General features: G+C 42.3%; 1 protein-coding gene across 1 annotated transcript in view; it reads left to right on the top strand.

Annotated features, from left to right (window-relative positions):
* The first annotated feature begins 385 nt into the window (after positions 1 to 385).
* The window catches only part of LOC124799128, a 739,238-nt gene continuing 715,058 nt past the window's right edge, over positions 386 to 24,565 (top strand). The window contains exon 1 of the mRNA XM_047262665.1: positions 386 to 949. Within this exon, the coding sequence (XP_047118621.1) occupies positions 386 to 949 (564 nt within the window). The remainder of the gene's footprint in view (positions 950 to 24,565) is intronic.

The following is a 24,565-nucleotide window of genomic DNA, read 5'->3' as shown; positions in this document are numbered from 1 at the left end:
AAACCCCAATTTTGCCGTTCAGTACTGTGTTAAGCGACTTGACGAGCTGTGACATGAAAGACATAGTAAATACATGCTGACATGAAGCTTCTGTGACGTCATGCTATTTCAAATATCAGACGTAAACTGCTATGGTGCCTGCAAAACGTCTATACTAAATCCACAGCACTTACGAAGGGAATCTGTCTTTACTAGCGATATGACAACATTCAAAATTTATAGGACAAATGTCGGACAAATCTACGGCGTCCCGAGATCACGTGACCATTGTGGCAACGTATGTTGACAACACAAAATCAATTCTGCCCTTCTGAATGCTCACTCCAGAGATATTTCTACTCTATGTGATCGACCAGCAATCTGGATCAGACTTGAGCTGCAGCAGATGTTGAGGACAGAATACTCGTTCTACGCATCCGAACGCACACTCTGTGGGTATTTATGTTTTCACCCCCGTAGCCTAGAGCGAAGTGCCGAGACGCCGCGCTGCGGCTGCGGTGTCGGGACGCCGGGAGCACGTGCGTCCGTTGCCAAGGCGACGCGCATGCGCAGCTGCCGCTTCTATTGCTGGCGCGTCGGCCCCCTTTGGGAGCGGCCGGCAGTGATCGCGATGGTCGCGGCGAGTGGCGGGACGGTCGACCGCGCGGGCCGCTGCCCGCCGGTATACGCGTGTCTGTGCGCGCTGCTGCTGGCTCAGCTCGCCTCCTCCTTGTACCTGCTGCGCTACGTGCAGAGGGTGGAGCGCTCCTGCTGCTGCGCGCCCGAGGAAGGCGGCAGCACGGACGAAACGGCTCGCGTGCGCGTGCCGCGCAGCGCACAGGTGGCGGGCAAGTTCATCGGCCAGGGGGCCAACGTCGAGTTCCTCGGTACCAACAAAACGAGGCCTGCAAACAAGACGTCCGGGGCCGACGAGGATTGGGTTACGCTGGACACCGTCTCTAGAGTACCGGTGAGTTTCGCGCAACGAACCACACACCAAGTATAAGCGGCATCCCCAGAACTGATACGCACAGGCCAAGCTACTGCATTTTGTTTTTACTGTTCGTTTCTGTTTTCCGTATATCGCGTGCACCGCATATCGGAACGATAATGACGACGACGACGACTCTAGTTCAAGTACACTGCATTAGCGTCTAATCAAAACTAAGTATACTAGCACAATAATAATCTAAAACACCATAGACTCTTCGGACGAAAACAGTAAAGTATGTGATGGCTAAAATGGTTCAAATGGCTCTGAGCACTATGGCACTTAACTGCTGAAGTCATCAGTCTCCTAGAACTTTGAACTACTTAAACATAACTATCCTAAGGACATCACACACATCCATGCCCGAGGCAGGATTCGAACCTGCGATCGTAGCGGTCGAGCGGTTCCAGACTGTAGCGCCTAGAACCGCTCGGCCACTCCCGCCGGCAAAGTATGTGAGCTGTCATCGATAACTGGGTCAGGTACAATCACGAAATGAGGTACAATTTGATCAGCTTCGTGATGTTGGCTCCACGGTACAGCGGCATCAAGAATCTATTTAAAAGCAGCAGTGTGCGAAATCAAAATAAACAAGAACTGTGATTTCAGTTGAAGGATGACTTCAAATTCGACATTCATGTTCTTAAGTTGTCGCTAGCTGTTACATCTACGACAGTCAGAACTCCGAGAACCTGTTCGTTTCCAGGACGGTCAGCGTGGATGCCGAAAGAAAAATCGGGTATCAGACGGTCTAACAGTACCACCATTTGCAAAGTAGGTTAGAAATCAGATTAATAATGTTGCTCACGCAGCATACGTTCGCTTTATCAAGCAACAACAAAGTTATTGGCTGTGGATGATATCGTCAGAATGGAAATAATGAAGTCATTGTAAAAAATGTCATAAATTTTGACACTTATCTAGAATGGGTTCCCACATATATTTGGTCGAAGTTGTTATGTCTCCTCTTGTTGATTCTAGGGTGATTCCACTTTAACTGCTAGAAGGTCGAGATCTGTATTTTAGCAATATTTGAAGACCTAACAAATGCGTTTTTTAGGAGATTCTTAATGATCAAACAATGCCAGATCAGAACAATGGTATCGTAGAAATAATTTTTGACTTGGTGTTCACGAACCACATTTTTATTAAACTTCTTGTAAATTCACATATACTTCTTCTTAATTGTCACATCATCAAGAAAACAGTTTTGTATCAATCTTCATATATTTAATTTCCACTTTAACAAACACAAGACTTGACTGATCTTTTACAAAGCGAAATAACAACTTAACTTCTGCAAAGTGAAACAAAGACTGCTGTGTGGCATTCGCGCCAAAACGGTTACAAGTAAGTCAAAGATTACAACAGTCTTACAGAAATGAATACACACAAGAACCATATCACTGTAATATATCGATACATCGGAGTACCTATACATTAATAAAACCAAATGTGAATATTGTCACAAAAATATGTCTGTTATTTCGCAGAAAAGTAGTACGATATTACTGGTATCGTGAACTGGTGTTGGAGTGCCGTAATGGTCACGTAAATAAAGAACCATTACAACGGCTAGTGGGCGCTTGTTGTTCGCATATCAGACCCTTTCTTTGTGGAGCTCGCCTCTATATCACTAGATATGCTGTATAATTGTAACTACACTGCCGGAAAAAACTGCAACACCAAAAAATAATTATTTGGGGCAGTGAAATTTTGGGAGTACTTTTGTCTAGGTAACATACGCAGGTGATACACATAGCAGGATCAGTGGTTAATGACAGCGCGAGATAAGCCTTTGCAAATGTGAAATTCTGGTACATTAATAACCAGAGTAGCCTCCAGAATGTTGAATGCAAACACGCAAAATTGCTTACATTGTGTTGCAGAGGTACCGAATGTCAGTTTGTGTGATGGAGTTCCACGCCTGTTGCAGTGGGTCGGACAGTACAGGGACGCTTAATGCTGGTTGTGGATGACGCCGGAGTTGTCCGATGATGTATATGCTCGACTGGAGAGGGATCTGGTGATATGTCGACACCCTGCAGAGCATGCGGGGTTACAAAAGCGGTACGTGGGAAATTGTTATCCAGTTGGAAATCATCCCCTGGAATGCCGTTCATGAGTGGCAGCACCAAAATTAAATACAGACTAAGCAGTGTCATGGTGCATGGGATAACAATGAAAGTGCTCCTGCTGTCATACGAAATCGCATCCCAGACCGTAACTCCAGGTACAGGTTGAGTGTGTCTAGCAAACAGACAGGTTGGTTGTAGGCTCTCAACTGGACTCCTTCTAAACAACACACGGCCATCACTGGCGCCAAGGCAGAACCAGCTTTCATCATACAATACCGGGTGAGCACAAAGTCTTGCCCCGGTTATAGAAATTTATAACAGAATAAACGTTTGACATAATAATTTACATTTGATGCCATTACATAGATTAGTGTTAGTAGTTTAAGACCACTTACGTTAGTAAACCTTACGTGTGCTCCCTTTGTAGCTCGGAGAATGTCGAGGCGGTATTCCAGTTCCCGCCAGGAGTTTCGTAACATATGTTCTATCACAGTACCCACAGCAGCTTGTATCCTAGTCTTCAGTTCGTCGACCTCGGCAATTGGTGTGACGAAGACTCTGTCCTTGATATAGCCCCAGAAAAAAACAAGTCAAGGGCGTAATGTCTGGAGAGCAGGGTGGCCAGGGTGTTGGACCGTTCCTTCCAATCCACCGATCCGGCCATTACTCCACTTGATATTTAAAGCTTTCACGGCGCACGTATTATTCCATAAGGAAATTAATCGATACTCTTGCAGTGTGTTGACACCGAAAAGCAGCATCTCTGTGGAGAGAGCAGCCCTCTGTAACTTAGGCACAGACGTGGATACGGTGTACTCAAGTCGGATAAAGATAATGCTAGAGATTAAAAAGATCAATGATTTATTGAGTGACACCGTAAAATCGATAAGGATCCTGCTAATCGAGCTATGTGAAAAACAAGAGAACTACTAACAGCAGTCTACCAAAGGAGATCCTTAAGAAACTGAGACGAAATAGTTCAGTTCCACCTAGCGCTCTATGGACCGCCCAAGGTCAACAAAGAAGGTGTGCCTTTACGCCCTATAGTAAGCAATACGAACTATCAGCTTAATAAGTCACAGCTGCAAAATACTAACACGAATTCTTTACAGGCGAATGGAAAAACTAGTAGAAGCCAACCTCGGGGAAGATCAGATTGGATTCCGTAGAAACACTGAAACACGTGAGGCAATACTGACCTTACGACTTATCTTAGAAGAAAGATTAAGGAAAGGCAAACCTACGTTTCTAGCATTTGTAGACTTAGAGAAAGCTTTTGACAATGTTGACTGGAATACTCTCTTTCAAATTCTGAAGGTGGCAGGGGTAAAATACAGGGAGCGAAAGGCTATTTACAATTTGTACAGAAACCAGATGGCAGTTATAAGAGTCGAGGGACATGAAAGGGAAGCAGTGGTTGGGAAGGGAGTAAGACAGGGTTGTAGCCTCTCCCCCATGTTGTTCAATCTGTATATTGAGCAAGCAGTAAAGGAAACAAAAGAAAAATTCGGGGTGGGTATTAAAATTCATGGAGAAGAAATAAAAACTTTGAGGTTCGCCGATGACATTGTAATTCTGTCAGAGACAGCAAAGGACTTGGAAGAGCAGTTGAATGGAATGGACAGTGTCTTGAAAGGAGGATATAAGATGAACATCAACAAAAGCAAAACAAGGATAATGGAATGTAGTCTAATTAAGTTGGGTGATGCTGAGGGAATTAGATTAGGAAATGAGGCACTTAAAGTAGTAAAGGAGTTTTGCTATTTGGGGAGCAAAATAACTAATGATGGTCGAAGTAGAGAGGATATAAAATGTAGGATGGCAATGGCAAGGAAAGCGTTTCTGAAGAAGAGAAATTTGTTAACATCCAGTATTGATTTAAGTGTCAGGAAGTCATTTCTGAAAGTATTCGTATGGAGTGTAGCCATGTATGGAAGTGAAACATGGACGATAAATAGTTTGGACAAGAAGAGAATAGAAGCTTTCGAAATGTGGTGCTACAGAAGAATGCTGAAGATTAGATGGGTAGATCACATAACTAATGAGGAAGTATTGAATAGGATTGGGGAGAAGAGAAGTTTGTGGCACAACTTGACCAGAAGAAGGGATCGGTTGGTAGGACATGTTCTGAGGCATCAAGGTATCACCAATTTAGTATTGGAGGGCAGCGTGGAGGGTAAAAATCGTAGAGGGAGACCAAGAGATGAATACACTAAGCAGATTCAGAAGGATGTAGGTTGCAGTAGGTACTGGGAGATGAAAAAGCTTGCACAGGATAGAGTGGCATGGAGAGCTGCATCAAACCAGTCTCAGGACTGAAGACCACAACAACAACAACAGTAAGCAATACTGGAGCAGCCACCTATGATTTGGCCAAATACTAGGCGTTATTACTGAAACCCATTGTAGACAAGTCTCCACATCACATAAGGAATCCTAGTCATTTTATCAGCAGACTTCAGTGACTTAAGCTGGAAATCAACGACTTCTTGTCAGTTTCGATGACGTTTGACTTTTTATAAATGTATCTCTGGTGGTCTCTGTAATCTCCCCCCTCCTTCCATTAAATAACGTCCAGTTCAAGTAATTAATAAGCAAAGATTTTTATGAAGATTTGAGAGGAGCGAAGATTACAATAAACTTTCAAGTTTACTTAGCTTGTCGCCGGCCAGGGTCGCCGTTCTAGGTTCTACAGTTTGGAACCGCGCGACCGTTACGGTCGCAGGTTCACATCCTGCCTCGGGCATGGATGTGTGTGATGTCCTTAGGTTAGTTAGGTTTAAGTAGTTCTAAGTTCTAGAGGACTGATGACCTCAGATGTTAAGTCCCATAGTGCTCAGAGCCATTTGAATTTACTTAGCTTGTCATATTGAGATGGCTCCAGTTTTTCTTGTCTAGGGGTTGATTCTTGAAGCTGAAAATCTCACATCAGGTCCTCACGGTTGGTTTGAACTACATGTATTGGGAGATTGTTGTTGCAGCATTTTTTTACGTAAATATATTTTCTCACATTTTAGTATCGCATACAGTGTTCTGATTTTTCACATTAACAGAGCCGAAATTACATTGTTCGCAAAAAATACAAAAATACCTCCTATCACATCGGAGGCAAGCTTACAGTTCTCACACTTCGCGCAAATAACAGTATTCCAAAGAGTTTACAGTATTTCTTCACAAATGAATTTCCACTAGTTTCATTTACAGACCAATCTTTTTACGTAAGATTTTTAGGAGCGATCACTCACCTCAGTATTTTAAAGCCGACAGTATTTTAGCGTTACGTTTATGACACTTTTATAGTTGGCCTCATGGTATGGACGGCCTTCGAGAGTTCTTTCAACATCTTGAATTCCGTACACGAAAACATAAAATGTACTATGGATATGAAAGAAGATGGTTCCTGGCCTTTATTAAACGTCTTGGTGTGACATAAGAGGGATGGGACACTTGGGCATTCGGTGTTTCGAAATCCCACTCATACAGAACTGCATCTGCAAGACAGAAGTTGCCACAAACGTTGGGCGTTATTAAGGCCATAATCCACCGAATTCATAAGATCTAGGACGCCGATAATCTGCAAACTGACCTGGGCAACCTGCAGACTGTGTTCCAGAACAATGGATATTCATCCCAAAAAGTACAGAGAGCGGTACATACCTACAAACGGCAAGATAAGCAAGAGGGTGAGACCTTAAAAACGATTGCTTATTTACAATATATTGAAAATATTACAGCCAAAACAAGCAGAATATTAAGAAAAAATAAATTTAAAGCAGTATTTCGCCGTGCTTCTAAAATCTCGGCGCTATTGGGATCTGTTAAAGAAGACATAGATTTACGTAAGGCAGTGGTAACAGAATTCCGGGCGAATGCGCAAATCTTACATAGGGCAAATGAAGCGCACAGCGCAGGAACGCATCGTACATCAGCGGGGTACGCGGCTCCTCCAAGCCAGTAACTGTGCTATCGCCGAGCTTTGTATCTCGCTAGTCATTTAATGAAATACAAAAAACAAAAACTATGGCCCAAACGTCAAACTTTTGGAGCTTCGTCATCAGGGAATCAGTGGAAATACGATTGTCTGAGTCCCTTATTAATCGAGATGGCAGTTTACAGACAAATTGTGCGTGGAATCCCGTCATAGAGAACGTCTACATCTACGTGATTACTCTGCTATTCACAATAAAGTGCCTGGCAGAGGGTTCAATGAACCACCTTCAAACTGTCTCTCTATCGTTCCACTCTCGAAGGCGAGCGGGAAAAACGAGCACTTACATTTTTCTGTGCGAGTCCTTATTTCTCTTATTTTATCGTAATGATCATTTCCACCTATGTAGGTGGGTGCCAACAGAATGTTTTCGCAATCGAAGGAGAAAACTGGTTATGGAAATTTCATGAGAAGATCCCTTCGCAACGAAAAGTCTTTGTTTTAATGATTGCCACTCCACGTTTCATGTCTGTGGCACTATCTCCCCTATTTAGCGATAGTACAAAACGAGTCGCTTTTCTTTGAACTTTTTCAATATCATCCGTCAGTCCCACCTCGTGCGGATCCCACACCGCACAGCAATACTCCAGAATAGGGCGGACAAGCATGGTGTAAGCAGTCTCTTTAGCAGACCTGTTGCTCCTTCTAAGTGTTCTGTCAATGAATCGCAGTTTTGGTTTGCTCTACCCATAACATTATCTATGTCATCGTTCCAATTTAGGTTATTTGTAATTGTAATCCCTAAATATTTAGTTGAATTTACAGTCTTCAGATTTGTTTGACTTACCGCGTAATCGAAATTTAGCTGATTTCTTTTAGTACTCATGTGAATAAATTCACACTTTTCCTTATTCGGGGTAAATTGCCACTTTTCGCACCATACAGATATCTTATATACATCGTTTTGCAAGTCGTTTTGATCATCTGATGACTTTACAGGACGGTAAATGACAGCATCATCTGCAAACAATCCAAGTCGACTACTCAGATTGTCTCCTATATCGTTAATATAGATCAGGAGCACTAGAGGGCCTATAACAATTCCTTGGGGAACGCCGGATATTACTTCTGTTTTACTCGATGACTTTCCGTCTATTACTACGAACTGTGATCTTTCTGACAGGAAAAATCATGAGAAGATCCTGTCGCAACGAAAAACGCCTTTGTTTTAATGATAACCCACACCAATTCACGTATCATGTCTGTGACACTGTCTCCCCTATTTCGCGATAGTACAAAACGAGCCGCTCTTCTTTGACGTTTTTCGATGTCAACCGTCAGTCCCACGTGGTACGGAACCCAAACCGCACAGCAATACTCCAGATAAGGGCGGACAAGCGTGGTGCAAGCAGTCTCTTTAGTAGACCTGTTGCACCTTAAGTGTTCTGCCGATGAATCGCAGTCTTTGGTTTGCTCTACCCACAACATTATGTATGCGATCGTTCCAATCTAGTTTATTTGTAAAACCTTGTCCTCTGTGTAGCCGGCGTCGTTTACCATACGAAAACCACCTGATATCGATAAAGCCAGTTTCACCACGGGGCAGCCCACAGACTGATAGACAAACAGCGCTTGCGCAACGCCATCCGGACGCACCGCCGGGGTGCTAAATACATAAGCTCAGTTCCTTTGCTGTCAATATTCACCTGAAGACGGCCAAAAGACTGCGCAGCAAGTTACAGACATCCGGAACTTCTCCCGAAATGTTATGTAACAGTTTATTGTATGTTTGCCACTACATTCGCTCACAGTGTACAAAGCATTTTGTTGGTGCCTTCTTTCGAAGTATGAATGTCCGGTATTGTTTGTTTACATATTCTATTTCTTATATTCTCATAGAAACAATCAATCAGCCGCAGATATGGTGGTTGCAGAGGCCAAAGTTTCCTCGAATTGACTTGTTTCCGAAAAAGAAAGCATTTTCTGTCATGGTGGACCGCTATGCAATATGCATCACTCTGGCGTGTTTAGTATTTCCACACAGAGATGCTCGTAATTCACTTACAGATATATTGAACATTTCTGAATATTTAAGTGTTTAGATTCCTGTGATAAAAATTACCCAAATCTCGGAAGTCCCATCATTCATTTCACCTCGCAAAAATTACACTATGTCGAAATAAACTTTCGACTCGTTTTTTTTTCTTTTTATTTCTTTTTTCACATGTTTAAATCTTCTGATTATTTATGCATCTTGCACTGTAAGTAGCAACTAGTCATCATGTCTCAGTAAAAATGACAAACAAGTATTCAGCTTGCATTATATTTATTGCCGTTAGTGAGAAATTATTTTAGAATAAGCGATGTGATCGTTCATGAGATCCTGGGTTACTCGGAAGTAACAACTGAGTTTCGAATTGACTATAAACATCACATCATAGTGTCTCAAACTATGTTAAAATTACACCTTATAGGCTCAAACTGTACGGGATAAATGTCTGCCATCTGCGCCCTACATCAGCTAATAACGTGAAAGTGGAAGGTTTATGTTGTGGTAGCAATAATTCATATATAACATAGCCGCTGAGTAAATTGCAACGTAAGTTAAGTATCATTGATACCTTAAATATTCACACATAGAGGTAAGGTACACGTGGAAATTGTGAGCAAAGAAAAAACGTGAAACAATGAACTCGTGAAACCCAAACATATGATAAATCAAATGCATGTGTGAATAACAATGAATAATTTATCATCATGGATAAACAAAGACATCCGACTGAACATTTCCCATCCTCCCTGAGATTCATAACACAACAGCACATAAAAATAAATTTACCCACTTCTGGGGAAAAATATTTCTCAAAGTGACTTGAATTTTCGGATGGTCAACTCAGAAAATGATACTGATCACAGCGTATTCTGATGAGATGAAAGCTAGGAAGTCCGGAAAAATAAATAAATAAAAACCAAGCGATTTGATATACATCCAACCTTAGTAATCTTGGCTGAAGCTAATCCACCATTATTTTCTGTGGTCGTATTCATAGCATTGTCACTAAGCTCCCTATGGACATTATGTGAGGCACCAGATAGTTTTTTCACCGTATACCTTGAAAATTGCCGCCTTGCAGTCCCTGCTTTCTAACTCTATCCCTTTTTGCTCTATTCTGTGATTAAAATTATCTCTTCTTCCCCCTTAATTTCTACCTATTAGGCGCACTACGAATGTAGTGGTGTGGGCATGTTGGGAATGTGAGTCTCACGGGGAGCGTGCAAGGGATAAGTCCCTGCAGGCGCACTATCCTCTGTGTCCGTGGTGGCTCACAGCCGGCACGGTAGCTCAGCGTGTTCGGTCTGAGGGTTAGCAGCCCTCTGTAATAAAAAAACTGAGCTAATCGATCAACAACGAACTTAAACGGATGTCATACGACGTCCGCCCCGAGCAGATGCAACGAAAAAAAAAAAAAAAAAAAAAAGAGGGATAGAGCGTCTGCCATGTAAGCAGGAGTTCCCGTGTTCGAGTACCGGTCGGTGCACACATTTTCAACACGTCCCTTATGAAGTATATCACCGCCTCTTTGCAGCTAGGGTGTCCATTTAATTATCATTTCATTCTAGCGAAAGATGCATGCTCATTAATGGTAACTGTTCATTCGGGAACAGATACTACCTTCATATATTGCTTCTTCTGTTTCTCTAATCTGTGTCCTTGTAATGTGCCCATCTCTACCACATTTGCAACTATTTCCATTAAAACTCTTGTTATTGTAATTTCCCTTCCTGATTCGTGCCAGTCTCTCTCTCTCTTTCTTTCTCTCTCTCTCTCTCTCTCTCTCTCTCTCTCTCTCTCTGTTCAACGAATTTCTATCTATAACGTAGAGCCGTATTCATGTTCTCATTGAAACTGAAATTCTTCCATAGAATCAATACGACTGTGGATTAGTTCCAATCGCAAGGGTTCTGGCAGTTTCATGTTCAAATCTGAAATCTCTGTGAAGATACCCATTGGCCTACCCAGATGATTTAATTTATTTAACAGACTACAACAAAACTCCTCATGTTTCTCACACTGGTAAGCTGGTCCGTTCAGAAAATCATTTTGCAGTCTCAACTACTTAACCTGCCCCAAATAGTTTTTCAAGAACATTGTTTCAAAACTTTGAAAACCAGTAAATTGCTCTGCATGGTGGTTTGCCCAAATCTGAGCTCTTCCTTTCTAACTGCCTGTTTACAGATTTAAATTTTATGCTGCCACTCATGATAACTATAAAATTACCCTTTAAACATAGCTAGAAAATCCAGTGCATGATACTCAATTTCTCCATTGAAAGGTGTGGTAATTGATCCCTTGTCCCACAGGATAATTTAACCTTAATTTACCATTCCCTACAGTTACACAATTGATAATCTCTTCAAAACATTTATTTCACCTTCGAATTCTTTCTTATCTACTTATTACATTCAGAAATTTCGACTTTTATGCACTTAAACTCTACATTATTTGCTTTTCATACCATGTTCATTTACGTTCTTCTGCCTCAGTCTACCCCACAAGATCACATTACACTCCCTCCATCCTGGCTAATAACCATTTCTCTACATCATCAACACTATTATGACTAACGGCCTCTACTGATTTGGAATTAGTCTCATGTTTCATTTTTATTTCTGTAATTTGGCTTCAAACTGATCAAATTATTCCCTTAATTCACTTAATTCCCCATCACCTCCACCAAGCTTTGACTCCACTTCCACATTTAATTCAGATTATATTTCTCCAAAGTTTGATGCTATTTTTGACAAATTATTATCATAATCTGTCAACATATTCTTGGTCGCTATTGGTTGGATTCCTAATACACACTGATACTCCACATCTGTGTCTTATCTCCGCATCTCAGAGCTGTTTGCATTCATTCTGAACCACACTCACTTGGAAACTTTTTAATTTTCTTCGTATTGTGCAGATGTGCTGACACAGAGGTGTGTGGAGGTTTCGGAACAGAGTCACTTCAGCACAGAGTCTACAGTTTAGTTATTCTGTGGAAACTGAGTGCTGATGCGGTGCAATTCAAAGACTTTGATGCAGAAACTTCCAAAGAGGTGCTGTGGAGTGGAGATACTGTGACACGAAGACTGCAACACAAGGGCAGCAGTACAGGTTCTACGGCACAGATTTGGCGTGAAGACTGTGGCACGGATATGCTGTAGCATGAAGACTGTGATGGAGGGAGTGCGACGCAGACAAAGCAGCGCCGAGATGTGGCGCCACTGAGAAGCTGTGGCACCAAGGCAATGTGGTACAGAGGCGCAGAACTGCTGAAAGCCGGCCCGTGTGACCGAGCGGTTCTAGGCGCTTCAGTCTGCAACCGCGCGACCGCTACTGTCACAGGTTCGAATCGTGCCTCGGGCATGGATGTGTGTGATGTCCTTAGGTTAGTTAGGTTTAAGTAGTTCTAAGTTCTCGGGGACTGATGACCTCAGATGTTAAGTCCCATAGTGCTCAGAGCCATTTGAACCATTTTGAACTGCTGAAACTCAGCAGCGAAGGTACACAACATTATGGATGCACAATGGCGCGAAGACTCTACGATGCAGAGCCACAATGATATTGAGACACTGAAGCGCAAAGACCTCGGCACAAAGATTGCAGCAAGGACGCACTGTGAATATGCATGCCGCATGAAGACAGATGCAGAGAATATGACACAGAGATGCTGCAACGCTGAGATTCTGTGGCGCTTAGAAATGGCAGCATTGGTACACAGTGGCATGGTGAGGCTATGGCATGAAGATGCTGCGATGCGAAGGGTCTGTTATAGAAAAGTACCATGAATGGCCCCAAGACAATGGCATGAAGACCGCGGAGACGCCGACAGTCACGTAGACGTGACACGGTGTCGTACCGCCTGCTACTACACTAAAACGTTCTTCAATACATAATGATTGCATTGCTACTAAAGCTGCAGCTGTTGCTCTATCTGGAACTCAGAGTTCCCTTAACTTTCGTCTGTTGCTAAGGCCTCAAGATTTTTACTAGGAAGGTGATCCAACAATAAATCTAGAATTATTTGGAAATGCAATCCCATCCTGGACAGGCTGCTAATAGCAAACTTCTGTGAGAATCAGATAACAATGATGTGGAATTCATCGTCAGGCAATATGATTTTATTGCTGCCTAACCACAAGTGGAAGACCTTAGATTTTAACATGGTTCATCTGATCAAAAGGGTTTGATCACATACACCAGCTTTAAGCCATTATAGTAACATGGAATATACATGGAGTTCCTTAATTAATAATGACAACATGATATAGTGAAACAAATGAATGTATGGATCGTGATCACTAGAGGAAATCGTTAAGAATGATTCTGCAGGTTAATAAATGTGCTACAAAATACAGAATAATCACTGATTGTTTCTCTACTCAAGTACCAACAAATGTATTCGAATGTTGGTCTCACATAATTTGTTTCTGAACACATTATAGATTGAACATAGTATAAATCATTAATTTGGCAATGCAAGCATGACATTTGCAAGCAGTAATATATGTTGGAAGCGAACAGGAAAATCACTATAATGGCAGCGAGATATTTGTTACTTGCTTAACAATATTAGAAATATGGTCATTCCCTACCTGGCATCAACAACTACAGAACTCCCTCCCTAGCTGACATCAAGAGCTACAAAACTGTGTCTGATGCATATATTGCACATCTGAATTATTTGATACCTATTTCATAAAAAATCGTCTAAATTTTAATAACTTCGTTAGTTATAATTTTACACACATGGTAATAATTTCACTCAGCTCATGTTTGCATAGCGGTTGCAATACTGTCTCTAGATTTTTCGTACAGTGTCTTTAAGCAGTTTTGTTGCTTTAGTTTAATATATTAGGTTTCAGGTTTAACGTACTCAGTTCCTGTTTTAACACTCAGTTCTTAAGTCATCTATCCTCACCCCTGAAGCACAGCCCCGTTCACTGTCACGTTAGCACTCGGGTTTTGCAAATCACTGAGCCGATTTTACCTGCCCAGCGCCCCCCCCCCCTCACCCCCCTCCCCACAATCACCACACCCGCATCCCACCCGACCCTGCCAGCGACACCCAGCCTCTGTCTACTCGCTGCAATAATATGGCTGATCTGCTCAGTGCCTAGTCGAACTTACTTTGCCCAGCCACATCACGGCGACATGCTAGCCATACACACCGCTCAACCACGTATTCACCATTTACATGCAGTGCTTAGGGGACTCGCTGCTCGTACTATTACGCCCTCAACGATCAACTGGTGCCGACACATCTAAGGTACTGCAAACTTCCTTCCGAAATCTTCTGACACGTCATTCCCACAAGATAACTCAGTTCAGTATAATAGTTAGTATATTTGCGTCATCTCTTCAGCAAAGTCAGCAATGGCTCTTTTTAATTTACCACTCTTTACCTGAATGGCTATACTGTTTCCCTGGAATGGACTTAAGCATATTTCTAGTTGTCAGAACCAACAGAATATCTTAAATATATTGAATCCACTTTTTATTTCATTGTGTGTATAAGCCATCATGTACATAATCTCTCAGAACTGGTGCTCACAGCTAATATAAAATTATTAAGTGATATTATCTAATAAATAAAGAAGAAGCAAACGTAACTCATTCACTGTTATTGGGACTCATAATAGGAGTTCTCAAGGAAAAGATTATGAATGAGTGACAAGTATTAAGTAGCACGCAATTATTATTACCATCAATCTACAACTCAGACATATAACTATAACTTTCAGAAGTATCTTTCCCATCTTCATACTCTCAAAGATATGAATGTCTCATTTATTACACCTTCAGTTGTAACACCAGGCATATAATACCATAGAGAACTTGAACAAAGGAAATGTCTTTCTGATCTGCATAATTACGTAATATACAGAACATGGCTGATAAAATACAGAGAATAATTATTACGTATAATGTATTTAAACAATGACCTCAAGTACGAATCAGTGGATAACATTTCGATTTACTAACAACTGAAGGTTTGAAGGTTTTCCTTTAGGTTACAGGAATACCTTACGCATTCTTACCTCAAAGTCTTGCTACTGAAATGAACTAAAATAAATGAAATTTTGAGGAATAATGTTCTTACAGTCAAATTAGGTTTGTTTTCCTGGGGTTTCCCAGGTCATTTCGTACAAATGTTAATTTCCTACGAATGGCCAAAGTCGTCACCTTCCCCATGTTTTCCTCTTATTATTGATTGGAAACTAATTGATTATACATACATGCAGTTATCATATATTTAACGTAATGTATTTAAGTTTTAGAGGAATTCTCTAAAAACTAGTCGACACTTGCGATTCAGTCTCTTGGAATTTCTAAAGTTCTGTAACTTAGGTCGTAGGCCTGAGCAGATCTATTGTCGAACGGTGAGATTCACAGTACTTTACATTTTAAGCAACTGGGAGGTCACCGTGAATGTAGGAGCTATGTTCGCTAATGATAAAACAAGTGAAATTGTTTATGATTTATTCGTTGGAGCATTTGTATTGTAGTAGCTTCATTAGTAAAATGAATCATTAGGCGCTGAGAAGTGGTGAGTTTTACTCTAATCTCCTTGCATTTTGTCTAGCCGCACTGTTTTTCCGTGCTCGGTATGAATGATGAATATATCAAGTTTAAAAAAAGTTAGCTAATTGTTTAGTTATATAACACAAACATACGTTTTTACTATTCAGAAGTGAATAAAGCAGTGTTTGAAGAAATTTATTGGTTGCTGTTCTCGCTATAGTTGTCCTTAATTTGCAGTAGCAGTGTTTGACGAATGCTTCTTCGGAAACGTAAATTTGTTTTGTAACTATTGTTCTATAATCAAGTGACACCATTGCTGTTGCTCTATCGAATTTTGGAAGAGAGAGAGTAAAAGAAAAGGGCTGCTTCCAATGTCAGACATTTTTAGCAACTGAGTTTTCTTCCATCGCTTTGATTTGCTACGCAGAACATAGAACATCGTAGCGCAGTGCTAGTAACATCCTGACCGCTTCCTGAATGATACGTAAGATGACGCAAGCGACTGACAGAATTCTGACAGACAGCTGTTAGACGATATCTGTTCCATGATTTACATCGAGGTCGTCAGCGGGTCAGATAAAACGACTGGCGTCAACAAAATATGAACGCTGAGATGTCAACAGCTTCCAGATAATCCGCTCCTCGTACTACTGCCTTCTGCATTCATTTCCCTCTAGCTGCCGCTGCGTTGCTTACAATCAAAGCGGCATCTACATAATAATGGGTTTTCTATCGTCTTTGCTTCTTCTTCAGTATAGTGAAGCATCAGGGAATGGCAGTAGATAGTCTGTTTACGCCATCAGTTAAATACTCTTTCGCTAGTTAGGTCCGACAGCTAGCGCGAATCATTAGCGTACAGAAACTGCGGGTGATGCGTGTCAGATGAATCTGCTGTTCGTATTCAGTCCAACTGCTACGTATAGCATTACCTCAATCATCGTTTTGTTTTGTGTTATTTATGGTCATCAGGTGGCAGAAATTCAACTGAATAAGAACCCGAATCAACTGTAGTTAACTAACGGCTATACTGTTGGATCATCGGCGAAATGAATTCTACTGAATTTCTGTCCGTGGCAAACGGCTCCCAAACCGAGATTGCCCACATCTTCCCTCGGTCTTTCTTCAATATACAAATTAAGTATCAATGATGAGAATGAGCTGCCGTACGTTACACTCGTCTTAATTTTAGTCTGTTGTATCGCTCTGTAAGCGCTGAAATATTCCACTTTGCTTCGAGTCCTAAGACTAATATCTTCCCTTCAACCCCTCATCGTTGCCTAAGAATGGAAAACATTTTATCCCATTTTACATTAACAAAAGGGTTCTTAAATTCTGCGAATGCAATGATGCTTCGTCTGTTTTTCCTAAACCAGCCCTCTCTTATTAGCCTCAGAGTTAAAAATGGTTAACGAGTGCCCCTACTTCCCTTAAAACCAGACTACAATGAGGTGACAAAAGTCATGGAATAGCGATATGTACACATACAGATGGAGGTAGAATAGCGTACACAAAGTGCAGAAGGGCAGTGCATTAGCGGAACCGCCATTTGAACTCAGGTGATTCACGCGGAAAGACTTCCGACGGGATTATGGCCTCTCGAAGGGAATTAACAGACTTATTGCAGCTACACGCATAGGACATCCCATTTCGAAAATCGTTGTTGTTGTTGTGGTCTTCAGTCCTGAGACAGGTTTGATGCAGCTCTCCATGCTACTCTATCCTGTGCAAGCTGCTTCATCTCCCAGTACCTACTGCAGCCTACATCTTTCTGAACCTGCTTTGTGTATTCATCTCTTGGTCTCCCTCTTCGATTTTTACCCTCCACGTTGGCCTCCAATACTAAATTGGTGATCCCTCGATGCCTCATAACATGTCCTACCAACCGATCCCTTCTTGTCAAGTTGTGCCACAAACTCCTCTTCTCTCCAATTCTATTCAGTACCTCCTCATTAGTTATGTGATATACCCATCTAATCTTCAGCATTCTTCTGTAGCACCACATTTTGAAAGCTTCTATTCTCTTCTTGTCCAAACAATTTTCGTCCATGTTTCACTTCCATACATGGCTACACTCCATACAAATACTTTCAGAAACGACTTCCTGACACTTAAATCTATACTCGACGTTATGAAATTCCTCTTCTTCAGAAACGCTTTCCTTGCCATTGCTAGTCTACATTTTATATCCTCTCTACTTCGACAATTATCAATTATTTTGCTCCCCAAATAGCAAAACTGCTTTACTACTTTAAGTGTCTCATTTCCTAATCTAATTCCCTCAGCATCACCTGAGTTAATTCGGCTACATTCCATTATCCTCGTTTTGTTTTTGTTGATGTTCATCTTATATCCTCCTTTCAAGACACTGTCCATTCCGTTCAACTGCTCTTCCAAGTCCTTTGCTGTCTCTGACAGAATTACAATGTCATCGGCGAACCTTACAGTTTTTATTTCTTCTCCATGGTTTTTAATACCAACTCCGAATTTTTCTTTTGTTTCCTTTACTGCTTGTCCAATATACAGATTGAATAACATCGGGGAGAGGCTACACCCCAGTCTCACTCCCTTCCCAACCACTGCTTCCCTTTCATACCCCTCGACTGTTATAACTGCCATCTGGTTTCTGTACAAACTGTAAATAACCTTTCGCTCCCTGTATTTTACCCCTGCCTCCTTCATAATTTCAGAGAGTATTCCAGTCAACATTGCCAAAAGCTTTCCCTAAGTCTACAGATGCTATAAAGGTAGGTTTGCCTTTTCTTAATCTAGCTTCTAAGATAAGCCGTATGGTCAGTATTGCCTCACGTGTTCCAACATTTCTACGGAATCCAAACTGATGTTCCCCGAGGTCGGCTTCTAACAGTTTTTCCATTCGTCTGTAAAGAATTCGCTTTAGATTTTTGCAGCTGTGGCTTAGGGAATTCAATATTCTACAATCCACATTATGGTTCAAATGGCTGTAAGCACTATGGACTTAACATCTGAGATCCTCAGTCCCGTAGACTTAGAACTACTTAAACCTAACTAAGCTAAGGACATCACACATATCCATGCCCGAGGCAGGATTCGAACCTGTGACCTTAGCGGTCGCGCGGTTCCAGACTGAAGCGCCTAGAACCGCTCGGCTACACCGGCCGGCAGATGCATTGTGCTACCACCTTCTACCAGGTACGCCGTATCAGCGACCTCAGTAGTCATTTTACATCGCGAGAGAGCAGAATGGGGCGCTCCGCTGAATCCACGGAGTTCGAACGCGGTCAGGTGGTTGGGTTTCACTTGTGTCATACGTCTGTACGCGAGATTTCCGCACTCCTAAACATCACTAGATCCACGGTTTTCGATAGATAGTTAAGTGGAAACGTGAAGGGACACGCACAGCACAAAAGTATGAAGGGCGACCTCGTCTGTTGACTGACGGTTGAAGAGGGTCGTAATGAGTATTAGGCAGGCATCTATCCAGACTACATGCAGGAATTATAAACTGCGTCAGGATCCACTGCAAGTACTATAAAAGATAGGCAGGAGGCGAGAAAACTTCGATTTCATGGTCGTGCGGCTGCTCATAAGCCACACATCACGCCGGTAAATTCCAAACGACGCCTCGCTTGGCGTAAGGAGCGTAAACATTAGACGATTGAACACTGGGAAAACGTTGTGTGGAGTGACGAATCACGGTAGACAGTGTGGCGATCCGATGGCAGGTTGAGGGTATGGTGAAACGTGAAACGTGAACGTCATCTGCCAGCGTGTGTAGTGCCAACAGTAAAATTCGGAGGCTGTGGTGTTAGGCGTGGTCGTGTTTTTCATGGAGGGAGCATGTACCACTTGTTGTTTTGCGTGGCACTATCACAGCACAGGCCTAGATTGATGTTTTAAGCACCTTCTGACTTCCCACTGTTAAAGAGCAATTGGGGTTGGAGATTGCATCTTTCAACAGGATCGAGCACTTGTTCATAATGAATTGTGTGCGGCGAAACGGTTACACGACAATAACATCCCTGTAATGGATTGGCCTGCACAGAGTTCTGACCTAAATCATATCAAGCAGCTTTGGGATGTTTTGGAACGCCGACTTCGTGCAAGGCCTCACCGATCGACATCGATACCTCTCTTCAGTGCAGCACTCCGTGAAGTATGGGCTTAAACTTCCTGGCAGATTAACACTGTTTTAATCTGCCAGGAAGTTTAATATCAGCGCACAATCCGCTACAGATTGAAAATCTCATTCTGGAAGAATGGGCTGCCATTCCTCAAGAAACTTTCCAGCACCTGATTGAACGTATGCCTGCGGGAGTGGAAGCTGTCATCAAAGCTAAGAGTGGACCAACACCATATTGAATTTCAGCGTTACCGTTGGAGGACGCCACGAACTTGTAAGTCATTTTCAGCCAGATGTCCGGATACTTATGATCACATAGTGTATCGTTCAGTTAGCTCCTCAACTGGCATCTGGAGGCTGAATGCAACTCCTTCTATTCCTCCTATTAAGGAAAAATACCTACAGGGTGTTTCAAAAATGACCGGTATATTTGAAACGGCAATAAAAACTAAACGAGCAGCGATAGAAATACACAGTTTGTTGCAATATGCTTGGGACAACAGTACATTTTCAGGCAGACAAACTTTCGAAATTACAGTAGTTACAATTTTCAACAACAGATGGCGCTGCAAGTGATGTGAAAGATATAGAAAACAACGCAGTCTGTGGGTGCGCCATTCTGTACGTCGTCTTTCTGCTGTAAGCGTGTGCTGTTCACAACGTGCACGTGTGCTGTAGACAACATGGTTTATTCCTTAGAACAGAGGATTTTTCTGGTGTTGGAATTCCACCGCCTAGAACACAGTGTTGTTGCAACAAGACGAAGTTTTCAACGGAGGTTTAATGTAACCAAAGGACCGAAAAGCGATACAATAAAGGATCTGTTTGAAAAATTTCAACGGACTGGGAACGTGATGGATGAACGTGCTGGAAATGTAGGGCGACCGCGTACAGCAACCACAGAGGGCAACGCGCAGCTAGTGCAGCAGGTGATCCAACAGCGGCCTCGGGTTTCCGTTCGCCGTGTTGCAGCTGCGGTCCAAATGACGCCTACGTCCACGTATCGTCTCATGCGCCAGATTTTACACCTCTATCCATACAAAATTCAAACGCGGCATCCCCTCAGCGCCGCTACCATTGCTGCACGAGAGACATTCGCTAACGATATAGTGCACAGGATTGATGACGGCGATATGCATGTGGGCAGCATTTGATTTACCTGGACGGCTTCGTCAATAAACAGAACTGGCGCATATGGGGAACCGAAAAGCCCCATGTTGCAGTCCCATCGTCCCTGCATCCTCAAAAAGTACTGGTCTGGGCCGCCATTTCTTCCAAAGGAATCATTGGCCCATCTTTCAGATCCGAAACGATTACTGCATCACGCTATCTGGACATTCTTCCTGAATTTGTGGCGGTACAAACTGCCTTAGACGACACTGCGAACACCTCGTGGTTTATGCAAGATGGTGCCCGGCCACATCGCACGGCCGACGTCTTTAATTTCCTGAATGAATATTTCGATGATCGTGTGATTGCTTTGGGCTATCCGAAACATACAGGAGGCGGCGTGGATTGGCCTCCCTATTCGCCAGACATGAACCCCTGTGACTTCTTTCTGTGGGGACACTTGAAAGACCAGGTGTACCGCCAGAATCCAGAAACAATTGAACAGCTGAAGCAGTACATCTCATCTGCATGTGAAGCCATTCCGCCAGACACGTTGTCAAAGGTTTCGGGTAATTTCATTCAGAGACTACGCCATATTATTGCTACGCATGGTGGATATGTGGAAAATATCGTACTATAGAGTTTCCCAGACCGCAGCGCCATCTGTTGTTGAAAATTGTAACTACTGTAATTTCGAAAGTTTGTCTGCCTGAAAATGTACTGTTGTCCCAAGCATATTGCAACAAACGGTGTATTTCTATCGGTGCTCGTTTAGTTTTTATTGCCGTTTCAAATATACCGGTCATTTTTGAAACACCCTGTATCAATACCAGGAAATAAACCCGCGTCCTGTGCATGCAAGTCAGACGCGCTGCCCACTTAACTACGGAGGTGGACAAACCCAGGCTCGTCCTCTGGTAATTTGATTTGAGTCACCTTGACGTTGAACTAGCTCTTGTGTCCGTGAGTCCTTATAAATAAATTGGTTTTTAGATAAGTTCCACCTTGAAAAAACAGTTTTTTCTTCTTTTTACCTTGACAGGTTTGGCTGAAGTTTCGTTACAGCATCTTCAGTGAGATTTTTATTTTCTTTCTATTAAACTGCAGGAAAATTGCTCTTTAATATCTGTACAACCAGAAATTCCATTTTTAAGGAGACAGAGTTACAAATTTGGTAATTCATAAATTTTTTTTTTGTAAATGCCTTGTTACCACATGCCGATGGATTTGTGGTTTCCTGTGTTTTGCGTTAGAATTGCTTTTCTTTTCCATTCTGTAATCTGAAACCATAAAGAACTTGACTTACGAGGTTATTTACATCGAAAATTTACGGCTGGGGAAGTTGTGGTTAACGCTAGTTTACTCTGTGTGGAAGGTCGTTTGTCTGTTTGCTTGTGTGTGTGCGCGCGCGCGCGTTTGTGTGTGTGTGTGTGTGTGTGTGTGTGTGTGTGTGTGTGTGTATAAGTTTTTTTTTAATAATTCCTGTATGGTTGCAGATGACAAACTGTGAAAGAAAAATAACTGTAACGCAAAAGACAGATAACCAAGAAAACCATCACCATGCGTTAACAAGGTACATATAAAAAGCTTTGTCTTCTGAGGCAACGGCCTGTTTCAGACCTTCTCCCACATTTCAATCTCTTTGCGTACTGAATTTCGTCCGTCATATGTTATTTTATCTTTAAGGTAGCAGAATTCCATAACTTGGACTTCTTCGTGACCACTAGATTCGACGTTATGATTATCGCTTATCTCATTTTTGTTTCTCCTCATTACTTTATTTTCTGTTTGGTTTGCTCTCAGTCCATGCCGTGTGTTCCCTTATTAGATATTGTAATTCTTCCTCAGTTTCAATATGAATGACGATGTGATGAACGAATTTTATTGTTGTTACACTTTCACCTTGAATTTTAATCTCCCTCTTGACCCTTTCTTTGATCTCCGTTATTGCTTCCTCGATGTATAGATTGAGCAGTAGGGACGAAAGACTGTATCCCTTTCTTACTCCTTTTAATCCGATCGTGCATTTCTTGGCCTTCCATTTTCATTAAAAGGAGATTGCCAGCGAAGTGCATTTAGTCTGTCGTTCTACACAATCTAATGTCGAAACATTCCCTATTTGAAATGCTAAGAGGCTGCTGGTCCTTCGAGATAATACCTTAAGCGCCGACTTGGGTTGTCTTCTGCTGACGCAAAATGAGGTGATTTTCGAGAATTTTCAGCAAAACGACACTTTCTATGTCGCTACGTTACTGTGAACGACTCAGTTACGTTAAATTTTGTGAGCATATAGCAAAATTTGATTCTGGCTCTTAACAGATTTCATTAGAAAAATCTTGAATTACTTGAACTGCCTTTTAGCCTACTAAATTTCATTGCTTGAGAAAATGATATACGTCCCTTTTGGATTCAAAATTTACACAATAATAGGTGACATTTTGTACCATTGCTTAGTTGTGAATCATACATACGACAGTAATGAAAGAACGGGTGCAGACAACAATCTTACCACTTCCAGTGTCATATGGCACATCCGATGTCAGGTTAAACACACGAGTTCCTTGATGCCCTGTCTCTTTCTCCCCTGGGGAATCACCGCGAACTTATCAAGGTCACCCAGGGAATCGCCAGCCCCTCCACTTCCCCTCATCTCCTCTGTGGACCAATGAGAAACATGCACCCCTCCACACATTCATCTTTTATAGCTCGGACACTTCAGTGGGAGGCATTCACTTTGCAGCTGGGCAGCATAGGGAGTCGATGAGACTGTGTCTATTTGTCAATAAAAATTACATAAATGCAAGTCGCTTCACTTTTATTTGATGATAACAATTTAATATTACGTTATTCCAGGCATCAACAGAAACCAAACTAAAGGATGTTTGTAAATACTCTCGTTCGTCCAAAAGTTTCTATAGTTTCCACATTATCCCCGTTTGTACGTATGTTTCAGTTTTTTCCAGATCTTCCACAGCTTTACTTATTTTTCTTCTCTTATTTTTTTCCATTCACGCATAATACACTACTGGCCATTAAAATTGCTACACAACGAAGATGACGTGCTAGAGAAGTGAAATTTAGCCGACAGGAAGAAGATGCTGTGATATACAAATGATTAGCTTTTCAGAGCATTCACACAAGGTTGGCGCCGGTGGCGACTCCTATAACGTGCTGACATGAGAAAAGTTTCCAACCGATTTCTCATACACAAACAGCAGTTGACCGGCGTTGCCTGGTGAAACGTTGTTGTGATGCCTCGTTTAAGGAGGATAAATGCGTACCATCACGTTACCGACGTTGATAAAGGTCGGATTGTAGCCTATCGCGATTGCGGTTTCTCGTATCGCAACATTGCTGCTAGCATTGGTCTAGATCCAATGACTGTTAGCAGAAATGGAATCGGTGGGTTCAGGAGGATAATACGGAACGCCGTGCTGGATCCCAACGGCCTCCTATCACTAGCAATCGAGATGACAGGCATCGTATCCGCATGGCTGTAACGGACCGTGCAGCCACGTCTCGATTCCTGAGTCAGCAGATGGGGACGTTTGCAAGACAACAACCATCTGCGCGAACAGTTCGAGGACGTTTGCAGCAGCTTGGGCTATTAGCTCGGAGACCATGGCTGCGGTTACCCTTGACGTTGCATGACAGACAGGAGCACCTGCGGTGGTGTACGCAACGACGAACCTGGGTGCACGAATGGCAAAACGTCATGTTTTCGGATGAATCCAGGTTCTATTTACAGCATCATGATGGTCGCATTCGTGTTTGGCGACATCGCGGTGAACGCACATTGGAAGCG

This window comes from Schistocerca piceifrons, chromosome 5 (genome assembly GCF_021461385.2).
Source record: "Schistocerca piceifrons isolate TAMUIC-IGC-003096 chromosome 5, iqSchPice1.1, whole genome shotgun sequence".
NCBI classification, from domain to species: Eukaryota; Metazoa; Arthropoda; class Insecta; order Orthoptera; family Acrididae; genus Schistocerca; species Schistocerca piceifrons.
This window is presented reverse-complemented; position numbering and strand designations above follow the sequence as displayed.